The sequence below is a fragment of the Schistocerca americana genome, chromosome 4 (genome assembly GCF_021461395.2).
Source record: "Schistocerca americana isolate TAMUIC-IGC-003095 chromosome 4, iqSchAmer2.1, whole genome shotgun sequence".
NCBI lineage: Eukaryota > Metazoa > Arthropoda > Insecta > Orthoptera > Acrididae > Schistocerca > Schistocerca americana.
The window spans coordinates 383573541-383595006 of record NC_060122.1 but is presented as its reverse complement, the minus strand read 5'-3'; the positions used below and the strand labels follow the sequence as shown (position 1 = coordinate 383595006).

General features: G+C 42.8%; 1 protein-coding gene across 1 annotated transcript in view; it reads right to left on the bottom strand.

Moving 5' to 3' along the window:
* LOC124613923 (multiple epidermal growth factor-like domains protein 10) overlaps positions 1-21466 on the bottom strand; it is a 145372-nt gene that overhangs the window by 55904 nt on the left and 68002 nt on the right. Inside the window, exon 7 of the mRNA XM_047142676.1 lies at positions 3387-3530. Coding sequence (XP_046998632.1) covers positions 3387-3530 — 144 coding nt within the window. The remainder of the gene's footprint in view (positions 1-3386; positions 3531-21466) is intronic.

Below are 21466 nucleotides of genomic sequence, written 5' to 3'. Positions count from 1 at the left end.
ATTTTCTCCTTTGAAAGACATTATCTCTGTCTTATTTTCAGATATAGTTGTAACAGTTCGCGTTTTGGCTAAATCTAGTCACCGCTATTTGTTAATTATCTTCTGTTTCCTGTATAATTATCTGCTCATCAGTATATAACAGAGTATTTGATTCCTAGCCCTATTTCATCATTAACTTCTTAACTGGATCGTCCATATATAAAGTAAATAGACTGTGTGACGAACTGCACCCTTGTTGAACACCTTGATTTATTAAAATTTCATAAGATATTTTTGAACCTGAAGTTATAACTATTGTTAGTATTTACAAGTAGACTCTTTAAGGTATTAATAAGGTGTTTAGGAATGCGTTTTATTTCCAATATTATCCAGAAAAGGGTCTTTTTACCGTAGGAAAGTCTTTCTCATAATCAATAAATGCCAAATCCCGACTTTTTCAATAATTTGCCTTATTATAAATATATTATCATTGCAAAATTGTTCTTCTGAGATTATTACATCAGCAATAGTTTTTAATCACTGAGTAAGAATTTTCCCACAAATTTTATACCCTGAATTCCTCGATTTCTCGAGTATTTCCTATTGACTTTTTAAAATACTGAAATAACTTAAGCTTTACTCCCCAAGCCATCTTAAGCTTGTTCTGTTCTTCAGGTATGGAACAGTTCTTCCAACAAATATTTAAAAAATGAAGGAAACAAGATTCTAAAATAATTCATTCGTATTTGCTTAATTCAGCGTCAATTCTATGTAGGGCAGTAGCTTTTCAATTTTTTTTGTTAAATTTAAGACTGCTTTTAATTATTTTATTTCTATGTGATGTACAGAGTTGTTGTAAGTATGTTATAGAATAACTCTCTGCCCCATCTTCATCATACTATAAATTTCTGTAATGATATATCCATTGATGTTGTGTTATCATATTAATGTCTGCAGTATCTTTCTCCGTTTTACTGTTATGCTTCATAAAGCTTAAACGACACATTCTGTCTTCCATAAATATCATGTTCAACATTAGCAATGAATTTGTCCAGGATTCACTGTGGTATCCTTTTATTAATTCTTTTTTTCCAGTCTTCATTTGTTCGTGTTTGTAAAAAATTTGTTTTTATTTAATACTATTGGCTATTTCTGTACTCCATATTTTCAGACACCTTTTCCAGTTTGATACTTTAATTTTGGCCTAGTATCTCATTAGCTATTTTCAACGTTGATTTTAATCTTTGTGATTCTTGTTCCATAAAAGCACGGGAGAACTGCCGGATGTCAGTAACGTCCTGCCACGATATTTCGGCGCAGAGTCTTCTGGCCATCTTCAGGTGAGTGCCACTGTAGTAGTACTGGCGAGTACGCTTTTTTGTTCCTTTATTGTATTTCAGTTCCCCATAGGGGTGGTCTGGCAGCAGCATATGCACTGCTCTTCAGCCGAAAGACATAGAACAAACAATAGAAGACATTTAAAAATATACAAAGGAGAAAACATGGTGAACATAGATATAAAAAAGGGGGAACATCGTAGAAGACAATAGACAGAGCGAGTACGCGCTTAGCTCTGCTATTTAAAGTCAGACTGAGGTGACATTGCGCATGCGCTGCTCAGTGTGCGCGTTCATAACAACTCCTTGCGCTGCGCCTCGCGCCCTCCACGGTGAAAGCTTGGCGTATCGATATCGGGTCGATTTTCATCTTTATGCAGATGACTACTTCCACTACGAAGTTTCTCTATAACAGGAGTCCAAGCAGAGTTTAGCTGATAACCGCTATCACTATTGATGAGAGTCTCGTTGTCAGACAATCTTATTTCCACAGATTCATTGATAATCGAGCTCCAAAAGTTTGATGTATGGACCAAAATTGTTGTGTCGTTGTAATAATTCATGAAGTGGCCTGTGGTAATACAATGTTCGGCGATTGCGGAATTGGTGGGTTGGAGAGGGCGAGTATGCTGTTGGTGTTCCACAATGCGTTCATGCACAGTTCGTGTTGTTTTCCCTATATATGATTTGCAGCATTCACACGGAATCTTGTAAACACCTGATTTACGCAGGCCCAAGTCGTCTTTAACGGATCCCATCAGTGATGAAATTTTGGAAGGAGGCCGAAAGATGACTCTCATTTGATACTTTCTCAATATTCTGCCTATCTGAGAAGAAATATTCCCAATAAATGGTAGATAAGCAGTCGACCTGAAGGCCTCTTCTTCTTACTTGTTCCGTCGTTTGTAGGTTTGCATCACTCTGTTCGCTTGCCTAGTTGAAAAGCCATTCTTCAGAAATACTTTTTTCAGGTGTTCCAGTTCCGCTTGAAGACGGTCAGCGTCAGAGGTGGTATGGGCACGGTGGACCAAGGTTTTGAGAACGCCCATTGTTTGTGCTGGATGGTGGCAACTAGTACCTTGTAGATACAGGTCTGTATGAGTGGGCTTTCTGTACACCGAGTGACCAAGTGTGCCATCACTCTTACGTCGCACCAAGACGTCTCAAAATGGGAAGAAACCGTCTTTCTCCATCTCCATGCTAAACTTTATGTTTTCATGTATGGAGTTCATGTGACGTAAAAATTCTTGGAGACGGTCCAGACCATGAGGCCACTCTATAAAAGTGTCGTCAACGTACCGCCAAAATACTGTCGGTTTAAAAGTGGCAGAGTCGAGTGCTCTCTCCTCAAAATCTTCCATAAAAAGATTGGTCACCAGGGGAGACAGAGGACTTCCCATAGCGACACCGTCAGATTGTTCGTAAAATTCGTTGCTAAATATAAAATATGTAGAGGGGAGAATGTGCTCAGACAACGTTGTAATATCAGCACCAAACATATTTCCAATGAGGTGTAGTGAGTCCACAGGAGGCGCCTTTGTGAAAAGAGAAACCACATCAAGACTGATCAATAAGTCGTTACTTTGCAGCTGTAGTGACTGAAATCGGCTGATAAATCACTGGAATTCTTTATGTGATGTGAACACATGCCTATCACTGGTTTGAGCAAAGATGCCAAAAATTTTTCTGGGTCTTAAGTGGCTGCTCCAATGTTACTCACAATTGGACGTAACGGCACATTTTCCTTGTGGATCTTAGGCAGTCCATATTGCCTAGGTGGAACTGAACTGTTTGGTTTCAGTCTCCTGATCACCTCCTTCGGTAGAGAACTATTTGGTAAAAGTTATGCTGTTTTTCGCACCACTCGGCTCGTGGGATCCTTGTGATTCTTCTTCAATATTGTCTTGGTTTCAAGCATTTGAATTTTATATGAGGATATTTTCGGACTCCAGAAAATTCGTAATAGATCATAAAACACGTTCAAAAATGTAGCGAGACGTCCGAGCCGCTGACCGGGCCAAAGTGTGGCTGACGAAGCATGTTTTTCTTACGGAGAGGAGAGGCACTCACCGAGTCGGCAGAAGTTGTTGACGGGGTCGGGCGCCCAGCGCGGCCCGCAGTGGCAGGTGGCGCTCCGGGAGCTGTCCGTGACGCCGCAGCGCGCCCCGGCGATGTGCGAGCAGTCGGCGTCCGCCGTGCACGACTCCCCCAGCTCTGCGAAAAACGTACACACTTACCGTCTACATCACTACCCGTTAACATCCCTTCAGCTTCCAGTGTGCATCAGGGTGTTTAAAACCTATGCGGCTCGGGCTACACGTGCACCTGATAGTGATGAAATGGCGTTGTGAAAATGGCACCTGAGTATGCCGACGTGCTTTGAAATGATCACCCTTCTATCCCAGCTGACTATGTTGACCGTTGTCTAAAGTGTCAAATTCTTTTCTGCTGCAGGCTTCAATTGCCCTGTCCTCACGGTGGACCACAGTGATGATGGCCAAGAACGGTTAAAATTAAGGACAGGACTACATTAAATATAAACTGTCTGACAAAAACGTTGAGCGATCAGAAGGGGAAGAGGAAACGAAACGAAACTTATTTACTTGGGGGGAGGGAGTGAGTTGAAAAATGGTTCAAATGGCTCTGAGCACTGTGGGACTTAACATCTGTGGTCATCAGTCCCCTAGAACTTAGAACTACTTAAACCTAACCAACCTAAGGACATCACACACATCCATGACCGAGGCGGGATTCGAACCTGCGACCGTAGCGGTCACGCGGTTCCAGACTGAAGCGCCTAGAACCGCACGGCCACACCGGCCGGCCGTAGGGGGTGAGTGATGTTATTTCAGGTTTTAAGAAGTTGAGTCAGATATGAAAGAACTTCGCAGTATGAGCCCTCTTATCAGTGTAACTTACCGCCATTTAACCGTCGGACAGAGTCCCGTATGGACGACATAGTAATAAGCATCCCTGTCGTAGGGAACAAACTTAAAGATTTGAAAGCAAATAAATCACCAGGTCCGGATGGAACCCCAATTCGATTTTACAGAGAGTACTCTACGGCATTGGCCCCTTACCTAGCTTGCATTTTTCATGAATCTCTCGCCCAGCACAAAATCCCAGGCGACTGGAAAAAGCGCAAGTGACTCCGGTATATAATAAGGGCCGACGGGGACCCGCAAAATTACAGACCTATATCGTTAACTTCCGTTTGCTGCAGAATGGTTCAAATGGCTCTGAGCACTATGGGACTTAACATCTGAGGTCATCAGTCCCCTAGACTTAGAACCTAACTAACCTAAGGGCATCACACACATCCATGCCCGAGGCAGGATTCGAACCTGCGACCGTAGCGGTCACGCGGCTCCAGACTGTAGCGCCTAGAACCGCACGGCCACACCTGCCGGCTGCTGCAGAATCGACGGACGTATTCTCAGTTAGAATATAACAAACTTTCTTGAGACTGAGAAGTTTACGACCACGAATGAGCACGGTTTTAGAAAGCATAGCTAGTGCGAAACTCAGCTTGCCCTTTTCTCGCATGATATACTGCGAACTATGATGAAGGCAACAGACAGATTCCAAATTTATAGATTTCCGATGCCCCACTACAGATTGTTAATGAAGGAACGACCATATGGAATAAGTTCACAAATATCTGAGTGACTAGAAGACTTCTTATGTAATAAAACCCAGCTTTTTGTCCTTGACGGCGAATGTTTAGCAGCGACAAGAGTAACGTCAGGAGTAGCTTCAGGGAAGTGTGATAGGACCGCTACTATTCTCTAGATACGTAAATGGTTTCGCGGACAGGGTGGGCATTAATGTGCGGTTGTTTGTTGATGATGCCGTGATGTGCGATAAGGTGTTGGGGTTTAGTGACCGTAGGAAGATCCAAGAAGACTTAGACAAAATTTGTAATTGGTGTGATGAATGGCAGCTACCTCTAAATGTGGAAAAATGTAAGTTAACGCAGATGGGTAGAAATAACAAACCTGTAATGTTCGGATACAGTATTGCTAGTGTCCTGCTTGACACAGCTAAGTCGTTTAGGTATGTGGGCGTAAAGTTGCAAAGCGATATGAGGTGGAACGAGCACTGTGAGAACTGTGGTAGGGAAGGCGAATGGTCAACTTCGGTTTATTGAGACAATTTTAGGGAAGAGTGATTCACCTCTAAAGGAGGCTGCAATAAGGACGCTGGTGAGACACATTCTTGGGTACTACTCGAGTGTTTGAGATCCGTATCAGGTAGGATTGAAAGAAGACATCGAAGCAATTCGGAGGCGGGCTTTTAAATTTGTTACCGGTAGGTTCGAATAACGTGTAAGTGTTACGGAGATGCTTCGAGAGCTCAAATGGAAGTTCCTGGAGGTAAAGCCGCGTTCTTTTCAAGGAACGCTGTCGAGGAAATTTAGAGAACTTGCATTTGAAGCTGATTGCTGAAAGATTCTTTTACCGCCTGTATGCATTGCGCAGAAGGACCAAGAAGACAAGATACGAGAAATTAGGGCTTATACGGAGGCCTGAAGACAGTCGTTTTTCCCTCGCTATGTTTGCCAGTGGAACGGGAGAGGAAATGACTCGTAGTGGTACAGCGGCCCTCCGCCATGCACCGTACGGTGGCTTGCGCAGTATCTATATAGTTGTAGGTGTAGACATGTAATTGATATCCTGTATACTGGCACTAGGATGGATCTGGGCCCACAGACGTTCTGTATTGTATAAGAGACAGATCTAGTGTTGTTGATGGTCACAGGAGTACCTCAACATCACACAGACAGTTCATAGAGGCACAAATCGTGTGCCCTGTTGAAAAATGGCACCACAATACTGTCGCAACAGGGGTAACACATGAGGACACTGGATGTCCGTGACCTACCGTTGTACTGTCAAAGTTGAAGCCTACGCATTGGGTGGTAATTCGTAGTCAAGTTTTTGTTAGCCTCTGACGAATGGTGCAAAAAGTGTGTTACCTGTTCTCGGACGGCAGGCAGAGATGTGAGGGTGTTACACTGTGCTTGGTGCACAATATTGGCTATAATCTTTTGTGGTGGTCAGACGTGGTCGACCGCAACGTGAACGGCAATTATGCTTGCCCTCACGTTCCCAAGCAGTCCAACATCGGGGCACTGACACATCAGAATGCCCAAAACTTTTGGATATTGCACGATTTGACCAGCAAGCGACATGGAGACCACGATGAGGCCCTTTCCATCCTCTGTCAACTGCTGACAACGCTATCTCACACGAGTACTCGGCATGTCTATGCCCTTCACAGTGATCAGTCAACATCCGACGTTGTTCACGCCGGTTATATTACATATCCTACCGGAAATAGTAACAACGCTCAACACGAACAACACATAGCGTACGGATCTCCGTCCCAGCACGTTCACAGGATCTCAGTCCGTCAGTTCACCTGATGATGGCGACATGTATGATCGCTGAAATATTGTGCCCGTTGGACACTGTAGACCGGCAGTACACCCGCGGATATTTTGACTATCAAATACGCCGGAAGAAACTCAAGAATCACAACACTAATACATTCCATTCTACCTGTCGCAGAAATTTACAGCCCTAACCATTTCTATACGCCCGAGTGCTGTAGAAGCGAACGAAGTAACGTTGACATCGGCAAGTTTTCCGGGTGCTTCAGACGGTGTATTTGAAGTTTCGTAGAGACGAATGAAAACATTTACACGAAGTATTGCACACTTAAAAAGTCAGAACGCACTGAAATGAGTGCAAAAACTGTTGTTACTGTAGAGATACTATGGCTTAGTGACCCAAAACAGCGCTCGGCCAATAAGAAAAAGATTAAAACACAAACCCAGTTATGGAACGTAGACCAATACAGAAATCAAATGTGGAAAACTGAAGGCGAGCGAGAGTGGGTCCGTGGCTCCGTATAGTAATGGAACAAGCCAGTAAAACATCAAAAATTTCCTTAACGGTGACATACAAGGTGTCTGGGTAAGAGTGTGCAACAATTTAACGGGACATAGAGGATGCTCCCCCTTGAACAATTTGAGGTAGGGAACCTGGGGTAGGAGAAGCCAGCTTAGGGAGATAATAGGAATAAAATTACATTACTGTGTACTTTTCTGTTTACATTATTTACCTGCAAATACCATCACTGTCACAATGAACGTACCATTTGTACTGTATCTTACAAAATGTGCTGAAACCTACGGCTATCAACCACAATGCAAGTATGACATTGGCGATCAAGATTTTGACGCACCTGACAAATATATCTGGTGTGTTTCGAATCACATCACAGGCAGCTTCAATTCTGGCAACTAATTCCATCTTCGTATCCACTGGGGTCTCGTAGGCAAGTGGCTTTAAATATCCCCATATCAAATAATCAAGGGAATTCAGATCAGATGACCTTGCAGGCCATGGAATAGAAACTCCCTTTCCACTCCAGCGACCAGGAAATACTGTACCGGTGCCGCTACATCTCTCCATCGTATTATATTGTACGTCTCTGAATAGCAATCAGTGATGAACGGGTCTGTCGTTTATTCATAGCACTTTCTGTCTTGAGACGATGTAAATAGAATACAACAGAGCCGCCTTATGGACAAGAAAAGTAAACAAAACCTGCATCATGACTTCCTGGTAATTAGGCTCGTTCTCCTTGTTTCCTCGCAGGAAATAAAGAATGTACATGTAAGTACATAGCACAGTACGAGTGAACTTGTACGCATGTTAGTTGTAAAACAGTTGGAAAACAGTAATGCTACACAAAGCGATAGACAAGTATACTTCCTTATGTCCTTAAGCTGCCTTTTCCGACACCAGGTTCCCTACCTCGAATTGTTCAGTGGAGCATCCTGTGTCCTGTTACATTTCTAACGCCCTGTATAGGCATGTATGGTCCGGATGTGGCTGTAATTCTGAGTTATTATCGTAATTCTCATGCAACTGTCGTAACTGACGAGCAAAATGATGGTAAACTATTTTGCTCGACAAACCTATTAGTATTTCCTGAAATTCCGGGACCTTAGGCACACAGCTAAACTACTCCACATATGTAAACTGTGGAGCCTGGCGGCTGACTGTACGAACCACAAGCGTTGCTTGCAGACGATCAAACCTTGGCACTCAAAGAAAACAGACGACTATTCACAGATGCTGTACAACTTACAGCCTACCTAACTGAGTTCATCTTAACTGCTTTGGGAGCGCTGCTCATACCCGTTAGATTTACAGGCACCGAGTTCCAACTGTCGAAGACGCACCATTCAAGTTCTCATACGGTCTTTTAACAAAAATAGTAATGTTGTAGGAAATTACTAACTTATTAATGAAATAGTATGACGATGTGGGAAAAGTGCGGAAACATTTCCTGTATACTACTCTAAGATCCCGACTTAAACCGGCCTTACCTCATTGAGTTCCCTTACAACATATATGAAGGGAGTATTTCAATAGTGGTATAAGTCCATTACCTCTACTTTTCTGCCTATAATGCTTCTGCAATTAATGATCCAAACAAACAGAAATAAAGATTCATCTCTAGCAAGAAGCCATATGCTTGAATATTTCTGGAATCTCATTTGCAGATTTTTCAGCACTCATTTAACTTTAGGACTCTGTATCTCACAATGAACAAAAATGGACTTGTATCACTATTGAAATAAGCCCTTCATATGCCCTATACGTTATGGTGTATTCATAAACAAAACGAACTAGGGTTACCACCCTGTATTCCTGCACAGATATTTTTAATTAAGAATTGTTTGATTTTTTTATATGCACCCTTACGCAGTTTCTTAAAAAATTACAGACAATAAAGAGTAAAAGATGTACATAAAACGCCAAGGTAAGGTTGCCTTCTTTTCCAGGCAATAAAGAAAGGTGGCCATGTACAAACACGTAAACGTGTAATAGTAAATTACCCTCATCGAATTTACTTATACACTCATGCATAAAATGAAAATAATTTCATTGCTAACACGGTGGTATAGGGTTGCCTTAGCAAATGTGGGCTTATCATTGGGCTGTCGCAGTTTTAAGTTGCAATAACTCAGTACAAGAGCGTGGTGTGTCAGAGAAACACTGAATATACAAACCCACATGCGATAGAGAAAGACGCAAACTAACAGCTGCGTATGTGACAGTTGCCGAGTAAAAGAGACTGGACATGCTCACTTCTCTGTGTAACTGGAATCCAAAAAATGGGGGGGTAAAATCTCGCACGGTTTCCTTGCAAGCGCTACTGCAGCGCTGCCAAGCGACTGGCTTGTACATACAAACGCACTGTGCATTGTAAATATGGAATGTAGAGATATCCTCAAAACGCAAATCTGCACTCAGTGCTTGGCGTTTCGAAGCATGAAATAACTTCCACTGAATGAAATTCACGATATAGTAATAATAAGGAATATTCACTTATCTTCCGGAGTTTCCGTATTTACGTCTGAAATAGGATTAATAAATGAAGAAAATAAATCAACATTTTAAAATATGTTTAACACATTTTTTGTAACAGAAACAATGTGATTTATTGTACAATTTGAAACACAAAGATTTCAGATACTAGTAGTTATTCAGAATCTGATGCATCAAAAGTTGAAATATTGAAATCAGATTCTGAGGGATTGTTGTCATTACTATCCCTGTCCATAGCCCATAAAATTTCGTGAACTTGTAAGAGTGTTGGGACGCTGAAGATTGGCTTTATATAGCCATTACGTACTTCCCACAGGATTCAGGCTGTAGTTTTACACAAAAAGAGTCCGCAGCATTAAGCCACATGGAACATAGGCTACATAAACTGCGCTTATTTCTTTTTTTATTTTTTGTTTTAACGTTTTCCAACGTGGTGGAATTATGTTTGAATTGAAGCGTTTTATTTTTTTCATAAATTGTTCACCACCTTTTTTGGCTGAGTAATTCGTTTGGAAAATACGAGACCTTGCATCATTAATATCTTTGCACTGCTTTATGCCATACGTAAGAGCAGTAAACTCTGGAACTACATTAGTTTTTTCGTCAACGAAAACGTGGGCCTCATCTGTTAATGACGCGAAGGTTTTTTTCTAAATTTCGACTTTTGCAAAAATTTAAAACGATCTGACTTTTCCATTACTGCAGAAAACAGCGATGCAATCGGCGTTTTTCAAATGCGTAGAATGCTGGAAAACATAATGAGGATCCCAAATTCAATGCTAATTTTGTGCAGTTGATACAGTTAAGGTCTTTATTGCTTTTTGTCTTAGTTGCTGAAGCTGCCTACCAAATTTCAGATTCAGGGACTTCATGAAAATTAAACAGCCAAATTATTATATCTTCAGTACCAGAGGAATCAACTACAATTACTGAAGTTGGTGGCACTTTGCTAGCTTGAAACATAATCCACGTATCCGCTTTCTCACGTTGACATTCATAAACAATTTCTTTTGTTTCCACGACATGAGTTTCATTTATTTGATAAGAGTAGCACAGAATTTCATCAGTTATAAGGACATCTTTAGCTTGCGTTACTGATGCCAAATGGTCATTCTCCCCATAATCGGCTAAGAACTGTACCAAAGCCTCCTTAAAGGATAATTCTTGACATACCCAAAAAATCAGTAGGTCTGGGTTGTAGAGGTCCTTTAACTATGTCGGCAATATCAAACACTTGTCGATTTTGATGTTCAATATCTTTGATAGAAGGCGCTAAATAGCGATCAAATATAATATGTGTCTTTGCAGCATTACTTGAACATCGTTTTATGAGGTTATGATCAGCTGCTTTAATGAAAGTTTGCGGTAAGGAGGATCCGATCTGCTATAAGAAGTACGGGGGCGTTCCATAAGTAATGCAACACATTTTTTTCTCGTCCTATTTTTGTTGAAGAAATGCAGAATTTGTTGTGGGGCGTCGTAGAATATTCCCCGCGTCAGCCGCTATAGATTCACGAGGCTCCGATAGGTGGCAGCGCCAATACGTAGCCTTCAGAACGGCGTCTGCAAAGGAGGTGCGTCCCAAGCAGACAGCTGTCATTGAGTTTCTTTTGGCGGAAAATCAGAGTATCGCAGATGTTTATAGGTGCTTGCAGAGTGTCTACGGAGAGCTGGCAGTGAACGAAAGCACGGTGAGTCGTTGGGCGAGGCTTCTGTCAACATTGTGCGAACCTGTCCGATCTCCTTCGTACCGGCGGCCGCACACAGCTGTGACTTGTGCAATGATGGAACGTGCGGACACTCTCATTCGGCGTGATCGACGGATCACAGTCAAACACCTCGCTGCTCAACTTTTAGTTCTCCACGACAACACATGGTCTCACACGAGACGAGCTCACAAAACTTCATTGGAATGTTTTTCCTAATCCACCCTACAGCCTGGATTTCGTACATTCCGACCTCCGTCTTTTTGGCCCAATGAAGGATGAACTCCGGGGAAAGCATACGTGGATGATGGGGACGTTATTGATGCAGCAAGACTTTGGCTACAACGTCGACCAGTAGAGTATTACCATGCGGGTATACCATACAGTAGGTGGCGTAAGGCTGTCACAACGAACGGAGTTTATGTTGAATAATAGGGGTTTGGAGCCAGAATAGTGGGGAATAACTTGCTGTACTGGAATCCTGAGTAAAACTAGCCTTCTGTCAGAAAAAAAATACTGCATCACTTATTGAAGGTTCCTCAAGATTCATCTACTATTTCAACGTTGATTTTTGTTGTCTGAACCATGTTGTCTTGAGATTTGACTGTCTTGGCTGATATGGATTTGTCTGTCTTCAACATTTCAACGGTGCACGAGGATAGAACAGGCAGAATTGGTAATCATAGAAACGTCACCATTCTACGCATTTTTTGTCAAGGTTAATTGCGAGTAGCCAACCACAGTCGTTCCATTTTTAGCACTGCGCGTTTATCTTTATTCACCTGAACTCAGGAGGTGCCCTGTGACGTGAAATTAAGATTTAAGAATATCGGCTTCTGTAATCTTCCAATAACAGAACTGCATCCAGAAATAAAACTTAACTTTTGTTGACTGATTTGAAAGTAAGCGGGAAATCAGTAACATCGGATGATGCTCCTTTACATGTAGATATGTTAAACAAGACATTTATATCGATACTATCATCAAATGTACTGATGGCGCTTTTAATTGTTTTAATAGTACTGTGAAAACTTGCTTCATCTTTCTTGTTCTAATTTTTGCAAAGATTATGATGTATCATCTTGTGAGAAACCAAGATGATCCTTGATAGCAGTCAATATTTTCGTTTTCGTACTATGGCTGAAAGCCCATCTTTGACGCGCAGATATGGAGCCCGCGGTACGCCTATTATCTGAGCATAGATCTGCGTTTTTGGCGTGATTCTAAGCTCCATATATACAATACACAATCATTTCGCGGCGAGTTTATATGCACAAGCCAGCCGCTTGGCTGAGCTGCAACAGCGGTTGCAAGAAAACTGTGCACGTTTTAGCGGCGCACTACCTTGGACTCTGGTTATACGGAGAAATGATCATGGCCAGTCTCTTTTACTCGCCGACCGTAACAAACATAATTGTTCCTCTGCTGCTTTATCCATCGGACAGATTTGTACATTCAATGGTTTTCCACCGCACCACGGTTTCGTATTCAGTTATTGCATCTTAAAACAGCGAAAACCCTAAGATATACCCATTTTTGCTAAGTCAACCCTATACCATCGGTTCACAATAAAATTATTTACATTTTATGTACGATGCTATAAGGACATTCGATGAGGGTAATTTACTATTACACGCTTATTGGTTTGTATCTGGCAACCTTCCATTATTGCCCGTAAAAAGATTGGCAACCTTATCTCCGCGTTCTATGTATATCTACTCTTGATTGATGGTAATTGTTTTAAAAAACTGCATAAGGGTAGGTATCCAAAAAAATCAACTAAACAATTTTAATTAAAAATATCTGTGTAGGGATGCGGGGTGGCAACCATAGCAAATGTTGTTTATTTATACATTATGATCTATAAAATACATATTTTATGAGGAAACTAGATGAGGGAAGGTCGGTTTAAGTCGAGATCTTTGATTATATCTACGTACCACCGTTAACTATTTAGTATGTCTCGTCCATCTTCAAACCACACATAAAATTAAATTTATGTGTTACTTTGGGCCTCAAAGGAAGGTAGGAAGATTTTTCTGTTTAGCAAAAGTGACAAAAAGCAGATTTCAGAGTACTTGATGGCTCAACACAAAAGTTTTGTCTCAAGCACAGTGTTGAGGATCAGTGGACAAAGTTCAAAACCATCGTACAATATGCGTTAGATGAGTATGTGCCGAGCAAGATCGTAAGAGATGGAAAAGAGCCACAGTGGTACAACAACCGAGTTAGAAAACTGCTGCAGAAGCAAAGGGAACTTCACAGCAAACATAAACATAGCCAAAGCCTTGCAGACAAACAAAAATTACGCGAACCGAAAGGTAGTGTGAGGAGGGCTATGCGAGAGGCGTTGAATGAATTCGAAAGTAAAGTTCTATGTACTGACTTAGCAGAAAATCCTAAAAAATTTTGGTGTTATGTCAAAGCGGTAGGTGGATCAAAACAAAATGTCCAGACACTCTGTGATCAAAATGGTACTGAAACAGAGGATGATAGACTAAAAGCCGAAATACTAAATGTCTTTTTCCAAAGCTGTTTCACAGAGGAAGATTGCACTGTAGTTCCTTCTCTAGATTGTCGCACAGTTGACAAAATGGTAGATATCGAAATAGACGACAGAGGGATAGAGAAACAGTTAAAATCGCTCAAAAGAGGAAAGGCCGCTGGACCTGATGGGATACCAGTTCGATTTTACACAAAGAACGCGGAGAAACTTGCACCCCTTCTTGCAGCGGTGTACCGTAGGTCTCTAGAAGAGGGTAGCGTTCCAAAGGATTGGAAAAGGGCACAGGTCAGCCCCGTTTTCAAGAAGGGACGTCGAACAGATGTGCAGAACTATAGACCTATATCTCTAACGTCTATCAGTTGTAGAATTTTGGAACACGTATTATGTTCGAGTATAATGATTTTTCTGGAGACTAGAAATCTACTCTGTAGGAATCAGCATGGATTTAGAAAAAGACGATCGTGTGAAACCCAGCTCGCGCAATTCGTCCACGAGACTCAGAGGGCCATAGACATGGGTTCCCAGGTAGATGCCGTCTTTCTTGACTTCCGCAAGGCGTTCGATACAGTTCCCCACAGTCGTTAATGAACAAAGTAAGAGCATATGGACTATCAGACCAATTGTGTGATTGGATTGAAGAGTTCCTAGATAACAGAACGCAGCATATCATTCTCAATGGAGAGAAGTCCTCCGAAGTAAGAGTGATTTCAGGTGTGCCGCAGGGGAGTGTCATAGGACCGTTGCTATTAAAAAAAATGGCTCTGAGCACTATGGGACTTAACAGCTATGGTCATCAGTCCCCTAGAACTTAGAACTACTTAAACCTAACTAACCTAAGGACAACACACAACACCCAGTCATCACGAGGCAAAGTTACTATTCACAATATACATAAATGACCTTGTGGATGACATCGGAAGCTCACAGAGGCTTTTTGCGGATGATGCTGTGGTATATCGAGAGGTTGTAACAATGGAATGCAAGAGGATCTGCAGCAAATTGACGCATGGTGCAGGGAATGGCAATTGAATCTAAATGTAGACAAGTGTAATGTGCTCCGAATACATAGAAAGAGAGATCATTTATCATTTAGCTACAATATAGCAGGTCAGCAACTGGAAGCAGTTAATTCCATAAATTATGTGGAAGTACGCATTAGGAGTGATTTGAAATGGAATGAAGTTGATCGTCGGTAAGGCAGATGCCAGACTGAGATTCATTGGAAGAATCCTAAGGAAATGCAATCCGAAAACAAAGGAAGTAGGATACAGTACGCTTGTTCGCCCACTGCTTGAATAATGCTCAGCAGTGTGGGATTCGTAGCAGATGGGGTTGATGGAGGAGATAGAGAAGATCCAACGGAGAGCAGCGCGCTTCGTTACAGGATCATTTAATAATGCGAAAGCGTTACGGAGATGATAGATAAACTCCAGTGGAAGACTCTGCAGGAGAGACGCTCAGTAGCTGGGTACGGGCTTTTGTTGAAGTTTCGAGAACATACCTTCACCGAGGTGTCAAACAGTATATTGCTCCCTGCTACGTATATCTCGCGAATAGAACATGAGGATAAAATCAGAGAGATTAGAGCCCACACAGAGGCATACCGACAATCCTTCTTTCCACGAACAATACGAGACTGGAATAGAAGGGAGAACCGATAGAGGTGCTCAAGGTACCCTCCGCCACACACCGTCAGGTGGCTTGCGGAATATGGATGTAGATGTACATGTAGAAAGGCTTCCTATGCTGTAATTACCCTGATTATTTATTAAATTTCGCCACGCCGCCGGGTGAGTGTAGTATCACAATCTTAGAAGCGGAACTGAAACTGCTAGTATTTCCTTAATTTATACTTTGCAGATAAGCTGATGCGAAATGGCAAAAGGAAAAAAGAAAAAGTGAATCAGTTCCAAAATAAATGATTCTCGTAGGGTCAGATATATGGTACAGAAAATTAAAAATAACTTTTGACGAAATTAAAAGCGAAGGCGCCAACATTAAGAGTGCGAAAGGGACGTCACCGTTAGAGGTAGAGGACCGAGAGGCTGGCAGGGAAGAGTACACTGAGGGCCTCTACGAGTGCGAAAAACTGTCTGATGACGAAGAAATGAAACCATAGAAGGTGCAGTCTTTGAGTCAGAGACGGAAAGAGCCTTGGAAGACTTGCGAACAGACAAGACAGAAGTAATAAATAACAATGCTGTGGAATTTCTGAAATCATTGGGAGAAGGTAATATTTGTGAAACTGGAGACATACCATCGGAGTTTCGGAAGAATGTAATCCACACAATCCTTAAGATATCAAAGCCAGCTAAGTCTGTAATCGCACGCCTAGCTAAACGGCTCAGGTATACAAGTTATTGACAAGAACCATACGCAGAAGAATGGGAAAGAAAACTGACGATCTGATGGATGACCAGTAAAGGTACCAGAGAAACAGTTCTGACGTTGTACTTGATAATGGACTCGAGACTTGGAAGAAATGAAGACATCTTAATAAGACTTGTGAAAAAAAAGCTTGATAACGTAAAATGCTGCAAGATATTTTAGATCCTCAGAAAAATATTTATAAGCTATAAGGAAGAACGGGAAATACACGTGATGTATAGGAATCAAGAGGGCAAAACATGAGTGGAAGAGCAAGGGCGGAGTGCTCAGATTAAAAAAGGCATAAATCAGGGGTGCGGTCTTTCTCTCCTACTGTCAATCTGTAAATTGAAAAGAAAAGACGGAATGAAAGAAATATTCAAAAGACCAAACATTTAAATGTGGGGCCTATAAATACCATGAAGGCATCCATTCTTTATTTTCCCGTCCTCGATTATTTGTTGGATATAATCCAATCTGTGTCTTCCCCTACAGTATTTAACGTCTACAGCTATTTCTAGTACTTTCTTAACACGTCCTATCCCCATATCCCTTGCAATACGAAGAAAACGAAGAATTGCTGCTGGGGGTAGAATGATTTCCTCCCAGTACTTTTTAATTCAGTTTATTAGTCAGTGCGATAAGTCAGAGGGTTCTCCACATTAATTTGAATGTTATGCAAGTTATAAATTTGCTGTAAACGTAGCTTCAGTTAAAGCACATTGTAAAATTTCTAGTTTTAGGAGGCGTAATATTCAAAACCACTTCATAACTTAGTTGATACTGCGTTACGTGGTGTCAGACGTAAGAACTGAAGTCAGGTACAGACGGCAAACGGTGTAGTGAGGACCGATTCCGTGAGACATTGCTCCAATTTAGTAGTCGGATATCCGATTGGCTTCCACGACAGGTGATGTAGTTATTACCCTTGGGACAGGGCGCCAAATCTCTACTTTTAATTTATTAATATTTTAAAAGCATAACCTAGATTTAGTTGACAATCATACTTGTTATCCACTCAGTTATAAGCTATCATCCACTCACACCAGTTTTCATTTTAAAAACCACCTTTAGTAACGCATTAGCGACCCGACTGCTACTTCTGCGCAGAAACAAGAACTTCTTTAGAAGACGTCAGGTGGGTGGACAGTTACAGAATCTCAGTGTTCTCCGTTCATGCGGCAGAGAGCAAATAGGCTCCTCACGTGTCTTACATTTCCAGTACAAATGGATGCTATCTGTGCTATCTGTGGTAACACACATGAAGTAATGAATATGTACAGCGCATGTTGCACTGCACACTTACAGTCGTCATATTCAGTCGCTACAAGCATTCATTCTGTCATCTACTTCATTTTATCGCTGTAAACTGATGCCGATGGACGCTTGACACAAATTTAGTGAATCCTATCGTTATGAGGCCGTATCAAATTCTTGTCGGGTTCCCAGCCGGATCAAACTGTCATCTGAGCACAATATTTCAGCGGTCCACCTGGCCGCCATCATCAGGTGAGAAAAGCTACGCTGCTCTCACCGATAACTGATTCAACTCGTTTTTTTTCCTTCATCGAGATCCGATTCCCCCTGAAGGGGGCGCGCTGGCAGCAGCTTACTACGCCGCTCTTCAGCCTACAGAATTTGTTTTAAAAAGATGAAGATAATAAAAAATAACAGTTGGCGATAAAATCGGTGACTTAAAGGTAAAATGGCAGAAAATTCTGGAACTTAAAACATAAAATACAGGGTTCATGATGCTAAGAAAATACACAAGAAGCAGAAAAATAACAGACAACTAAAAAACACGGTGACAGTCTGGCTTCTGTTCGCAAGAGATATAAAATGCACACCCAGCGACAGCATGAGTTCTGTTCGCAACACTGTGGAAAGACACACAACACCGAACATTCACTTAAACACTGCACTAAAAAGTTGGCACAACTATGACATACCACAGCCGAGAGCAGGTGGGGGGGAAACTGGACAGACGATGGGGTTCATGATGCTAAGAAAATACACAGGAAGCAGAAAAATAACAGACAGACAATTAAAAAACACGGTGACAGTCTGGTTTCTGTTCGCAAGAGATATAAAATGCTCACCCAGCAACAGCATGAGTTCTGTTTGCAACACTGTGGAAAGACGCACAACACCGAACACTCACTTAAACACTGCACTAAAAAGTTGGCACAACTATGACATACCACAGCTGAGAGCAGGTGGGGGGGAAACTGGACAGACGGTGAGAAAATAAAAAAGGGGGGGAAGGAGAGGAAAAGTGAAGGGGGGAGGGGGGAAAGGAGCCAATGGAGAATGAGGGCCCATAAGAGGGGTGTGGGGTGCTGTGCAGACGTGCCATGGAGTGGGAAAGGCAGAGGGGGGGGGGGGGAGAAGGGAGATATGGAGAGGTTGGGTGGGGAGAAAACACAGAATGGAAGGGGGGAGGAAGAGGGAGCCCAGGGAGAGGACGGAGGAAAGGAGGGGGGTGAGGATCAGAGTTGATAGGAGGGATAAATGGAGGGAGAGAAGGCATCATCCGGCAGGGGGAGTTGATGGAAGCCACCTTGGGAAAGGAGATGTAGGGTGTAGAGATGGAGGGTAGGGGGGATTCAACAGTGAAGATGTGGCAGGGGGCGGGGATGGGAGAGGAGAGGAGCAACCAGGGGGTAAGGGGGTTCAAGGTGGCGGGAGGTGTAGAGGATGCGGATATGTTCGAGGAATAGGAGCAAATGGGGGAAAGGAATGAGATCATAGAGGATCCACGTGGGGGACGGGAGGCGTATACGGAAGGCGAGGTGGAGTGCATGAGATTCCACTCGCAAATGACCGCATCTCTTTATATGCATCGGAAGTTCAACAGCGCATGCGCTAGATACAGTGCACATGCGCGCAATCATTCCTGTTGCCCCCTGGCGCAAAAAGAGTTGCAGCGCCTCCGGTGGTGAACACTGTTGAAGACGATATATCGGTACAAATGATTATTCGTAGCCGGCCGAGTTAGATACCGTTGTTTCTTCATATCTGATAAAACAGGATTCCACGTTTTACATAGCGGGTATCCATTATCACTATTAATGATATTATTTGCTAGTCTGATTTCGACAGTCTTTTAAAACACAATCCCAGTACCGCGAAGCATTGGCAACGACTTGTGTCTCATTGCATAGCATCCTGTGTCCCTCTGTAAGGAAATGCTCAGCCACCGCAGATTTATCTGGTTGTAATAATCGCGTATGGCGATGATGTTCAATACACCTGTCGTTGACGGTACGAATTCGTTGACGGTACGAATAGTTTGGCCAATGTAAATTTTTCCGCATTGAGAATTTATCACAGGAGCTGCAACATCTTAACGACGTATTCAATAATGACTGCTATACGGACAGACAAATTCGACGTGCTTTTGAGTTTGGACCTCTACCTGAACCTTCTAAAGACACCTTTAGGTACGTGGCTTTTCTTCTGTTTGCTGAGAACGTGACAGCCAAGATAGGTAGACTTTTGAAGAAATATGAGATCAGACGTGTTTTTCGTCCGCCAGCTAAGATTCCAGCACTTCTTGGCTCTGTTACAGATGATTTAGGTTTGAGGGAATCTGGCGTTTACAAAATACCGTGTGATTGCAGGAAAATTTACATTGCTCAAACTATTCGTACCGTCAACGACAGGTGTATTGAACGTCATCGCCATACGCGATTATTACAGCCAGATAAATCTGCCGTGGCTGAGCATTTTGTTACAGAGGGATACAGGATGCTATACATTGAGACACAAGTCGTTGCAAATGCTTTGCAGTACCGGGATTGTGTTTTACAAGAATCTGTCGAAATCAGACTAGCAGATAATATCATTAATCGTGATAATGGATACCCGTTAACTAAAACGTGGAATCCTGTTTTATCGGATAAGAAGAAACAACGGCATCTGAATCGGCCGGCTATGAATAATCATTTGTAACGATATGTCGTTTTCAGCAGTATTCACCACCGGAGGCGCTGTAGCTCTTTTTGCGCCAGGGGGCAGCACCAATGATTGAGCGCATGCGCACTGTATCTAGCGCATGCGCTGTTGTACTTCCGATGCATATAAAGGTGCAGTCATTTGCGAGTGGAACACAACCGCCACTGCCTCCTGAAACTCCTGTCCGGTTGGACGTGGGGTCTGCATTCTTCCACCATCCTTCACACCTACAAATTCTTGATCCGCCCCATCCTCTGTTGTGCCAGCGTAGCTTGGATTTCCGCCCCTCCCTGGTTCTATACAGCCCTCCAAATCCTCGGACGCCATGCGCTCTGCCTCGCCTTCTGCATTCGCCTTCCGTCCCCCAAGCGCACCCTCTACGACCTCATCCCCTTCCCCCACCTTCTGCTTTTCCTTGAACGTATCCCCTGGTGTCTCCCTTCCTCTCCACCCCCAACCAGGTGCCGCGCCTTTACCGTTGTGTCCCACCCTCTCTCCATCTCCACACCCTCCATCTCCTTTCCCAATGCAATTTCCACCTTCTACCCCTCCTGGATGATGAGCTTCGCCCTGACATCTACCCTTCCTACCAACTCTAACCCCATCTTCCTGCCTCTTCCTCAGGGCTCCCTCTCCTCCCCCTCTCTCCTCCTGAGTGGCTTCCCCTTCTTACTCCCCCTCCCTCTCTTGTACCCCCTTTCAGTATCTCTGCACTCCCTCCTGCCGTGTCTTCCCTCTTCATCTCCCACCCCAAGTGTCTCCTGCCCCTTAATGTACCTGCTGACGCCCCTACTCTCTTCATCCCACCGCTTCCCCTGCTGCCCCTTGCTCTCCCCTCCTTTTCCATCCTTTCTGACCTTTCCCTCGGCAGGTCCCACCTGGCAGTTTTGTTCTTCGTCGTGTGTGCTACAAGTGGGTTTTAAGTGTGTTGTTCTGGAGTGTTTTTAATACTGTGGCCGACTTTTAACCTGCGTATGTCGATTCAGTGTCTTCTCTGTGTTTTAAGAATCGCCAACTGTGTTTTTTGACATTCTGGTGACTTTTTTAACTGTCCCCCAAGAAACTTCTCCATGTCAGTCTATTTTTACCTCCATTTTCTCCTTTTACTCTGTTTTATGTTCCCCCTTTTTATCGCCTTATGTATGTAACATTTTATTCTTGTTTTAGTTGCCATGTCACTCGGCTGAAGAGCGGCTGATTGTG